The sequence below is a fragment of the Propithecus coquereli genome, unplaced genomic scaffold (genome assembly GCF_000956105.1).
Source record: "Propithecus coquereli isolate 6110/MARCELLA unplaced genomic scaffold, Pcoq_1.0 Scaffold222, whole genome shotgun sequence".
Classification (NCBI taxonomy): Eukaryota; Metazoa; Chordata; class Mammalia; order Primates; family Indriidae; genus Propithecus; species Propithecus coquereli.
In genome coordinates, this window is record NW_012147412.1 from 4,672,156 (window position 1) to 4,675,879 (window position 3,724).

A 3,724-nucleotide genomic window follows, 5' to 3' on the forward strand; every position below is an offset into this window, starting at 1 on the left:
AAGAGTGGGCTCTGGTGTTCAAAATCCTATGTTTGAACCCCTCCTCCCCTATGTTTACTAACTATAATGTCTTGGGCAATTTACTTAACTTCTCTATGCTTCAGGTGCGTAATTTCTAAGATAGGGATAGTAATAATAGCTTCTCCTATTCATTGTCACTGGGTTGTGATGACCAAATGAGATAATATAAGTAAAATCGTGGCATGGTGCCCACCACATGGTAAATAGACAATAAATGTCAGCTCTCATTACATATGTTCTCATAACTTCTGGTAGAGCCTCCATTGTAACACTCATTAGAATTTTTTTCTGCTTTAATTCCTGTGTTCCTCTAAAAACCATAAATTATGTAAGTGTAAGGATCACTTCTGTGTACTACTTTGCTTCTGGTGCTAAGTACAGACCAGAGTTCATAGGAGGAACTCCTTAAATACTTATGGAAATTATCTTCTCTAGCTGAAAACCTTCAGAACCTTTTCTACATTTCTCACATGCTAAGAATAGCATCTACACATCAGTGACCTCCCTTCCTTTAGGTTTTAATTGGACTGTACTACTGAATTACAGTGGCTCCTAATTGTTATTCTAGCACTTTTCCATATACTCACTCTTATTTAGCCCATTTGCACTGCTGCTGGAATAAGCTCTGAAAATGCAGCTCTGTCTCTTCCTAGTTTTAGAACTTCCAGTGGTTCTCCATTACCCACTGGGCAATTGAGGCTATGTACTAAAAGCATCAGTCTCAATACTATAATTCAGACTTGATTAAAATTAATTAAGAAATAGAGTCAGATTATAGTTGATAAGAAACCATGAATTATTTTGAAGTATTCTAAGTACATTAAGTATTGTGTGAAATCTTACTCTTCCAACAAATAGGGAAAAGTGAATATCGGAGAATGGAAGGCATCTTGGACTGAATTCATTCAAAATAGCAATGGGCAAGTGACAGTTTAATTTCTGTGTAACACATAAAATAAAATTTCGTAGACCAATATTCTATTGTTTTTATTATGAATAAGTCTTTTTTTGTTTCCAAATGATGGCATAATACCTAATAAGCTTGTTACAGTACAGGTACTACTATGGAAATTGTGACATGCCTCACCAGGAAGGCTTAACTCAAACTCCTCAGCCTCACCATCCCAGGAAATGGTCACTATTACAAAAAGATCTGCATGAAACATTTTTTGTAGCCCACCCTGTTTACCCCACCTTGAAATCAAACTTCTGCAGAGCGATGTACATTTTTCTAGTTGGACATCAAAACCTTGAAGACCATCTCTCTGCCACAGGCATCTTGGCTGAAGGCTTCATTCCCAAAGGACCCCTACTTTCAGGCTCATTCTGAAGCAACTCTCCAGGAGTTCTCTTTGTTCCCTCACCAGTCTACTTTCCTTTCTTCCATTTCTTCATGAGATAAACAATGGGTTCAAAAACCAGGCTCAGTATCATTAGCTGTGTGGCCTTCATCAAGTCACATACCATTTCCTCATCTGAAGAACAGGATAATGAGACTTATGTTTAATAGATTTTATTTAAAAAAATGGCAGACAGGATGGGCCTCATATTTAAATTTTTATTTTAATAAACAAAAGAAGTGAAATTTACATTTGAAATAATATTGAAACAATAAATCCCAATCAGACAAGGTTCTTACCATATAAATTTGTTTGTGTTTTAAAAGAAGTATTAGGTCTTCCTTTCCAAACAGGAACTCTTGTTTCACAGCTAGGCTATCAAAGAATCTTGATAAAGCATATGACACTATTCTATCACCAAGAATGTGACTGTGTAATTTTTAAGCAGAATCACAGGTATCGGTACAACTGAGTGACAATGTCAATTTTATTAAAACAAAATATAAGTATACAAATGCATTGTCATTATTGGTGAGCAGAATGATGAGCTCAGTCCATCCACAAACATCCATAAGAATAGGACCTCAGTATAATAAGGTATATACAGTCCCATTACAGATATGAGGCTAAAAATCCTTAATGAGAACCATTACTAAAAGACCCATGAAACATTGTGAACATTTTTATAACTTTACTCATGTCCACACAATTTTTGTCATCCTTCCTCTGTTTCAATGCAGTAATAAATAATTAATAAAATCCTTGGAATAAGAAAGGGCTCTATGCAATTGCTTCAGAGAAAGCAAGAAAGAAATAAACTTATCAGACAGCATCCAACCCCATGGCTTATCTTGAATGATGAAGACAGATAAGAAAAATAGGCAGTAGCATTATCCTTACATAGGAAAGGCTATCAGCTCAGCATCGCTATCTGGTAAGGGGAATGAGGATATGGTTGGGGCCACAGTGGGACTGAGATGACTCTCGAGTCCAAGAACAGGCCCACATGGTTACATTGCATGTTGAGAGATAGGGAGATATTAAAGTAGAAATCTGGCCAAAAAGACTTTAGAAAGAAAGATGAAGAAAAGGAATAAAAGAAAAGGAGGAATAAGATGAGGAAGAGCAGGAAGAGGAGAGAAAGACCCAGCAATGCAGACAGGGACTAAGACTGCACCACTGCCTCTGCTCAGTTTCTGATTTTCTTCAGGGTTTTCTTCAGAACAAGTTTGACATCTTTGTTCCTCAGGCTATAAATGAGAGGGTTCAACATGGGAACCACATTGGTGCAAAACACTGAAAAAAGTTTCTCCTGGCCCATAGACCCAGCGGATGATGGCTTAACATGAGTGAGCAGCCCAAATCCATAAAAGAGCCCAACTGTTACTATGTGGGAGGCACAGGTGCTGATGGCTTTGGACCAACCCTTAGCTGAGGACATGTGAAGGATATTGAAAAGAATCAAAGCATAAGAGATGATGATAATGAGGCTAGACACTAAAACAACTGTGCCCACAATAATAGAACTCACCAGCTCATTGGCATGGGTGCTGCTGCAGGAGAGCTGGAGGAGAGGGAAGATGTCACACATATAATGGTTGATGATGTTGGAATCACAAAAGGTGAGCCTGATCATACACCCTGTGTGCACCATGGCACCAGCAAACCCCATCAGGTATGAGCCAAACATCAGCAGAGAACAGCTCTGAGGGGACATGGCCACTGTGTACAGCAGGGGCTTACAGATGCCCACATAGCGATCATAGGCCATGGCTGTCAGCACGTAGCACTCAGAGTTGACAAAAAAGCAGAAGAAAAATAGCTGAGTCATGCATCCTGTAAAGGAGATGATGTTCCTCTTCGAAATAAAGCTCACCAGCATTTTGGGGGTAAGGACAAATGAATAACAGAGATCAATGAAGGACAGATTGAAGATGAAAAAGTACATGGGGGTGTGAAGGTGTGAATTCAGGAAAATTAGATTAATTAAGCTCAAGTTTCCCACCACGGTGACCATGTAGTTCACCCAGAGAAGAAAAAACAGGGGCAGCTGGAGCTCAGGTTGATCTGTTAATCCCATGAAAATAAACTCCGTCACTGAAGAGTCATTTTCCACAGCCATTCACTCCACAGGTGTGATCTGCAGGAACAGGGTAGAAGGCGACATTAACAATGGACCCTCACTCTGTCTCCGAAGGGACAGCTAAATGTGCTGGTTTACAATCTTGGGTTTTTCTGAAAAGACTCAACAAGGCATCTAAAAAGCAAGACTTTTCATGGTGATTCTCTAGTATTTCCCACTTCCTCCTTCCCCCGACCCACGTGTGTCTCAGTGAAGAGAGAATGCTGGTAGACCTCCGAAT

At 39.3% G+C, this 3,724-nt stretch overlaps 1 protein-coding gene across 1 annotated transcript; it reads right to left on the reverse strand.

Moving 5' to 3' along the window:
* Positions 1 to 2,550: 2,550 nt before the first annotated feature.
* On the reverse strand, positions 2,551 to 3,483 carry LOC105810839 (olfactory receptor 143-like). The gene has a single exon (XM_012644886.1). The coding sequence runs from the start codon at positions 3,481 to 3,483 to the stop codon at positions 2,551 to 2,553; it is 933 nt and encodes a 310-aa protein (XP_012500340.1).
* Between the last annotated feature and the right edge of the window lie 241 nt (positions 3,484 to 3,724).

Excerpts from the sequence above, each read along its gene's own strand:
- LOC105810839 (XM_012644886.1), bottom strand. The coding sequence starts at position 3,483 with ATGGCTGTGGAAAATGACTCTTCAGTGACGGAGTTTATTTTCATGGGA.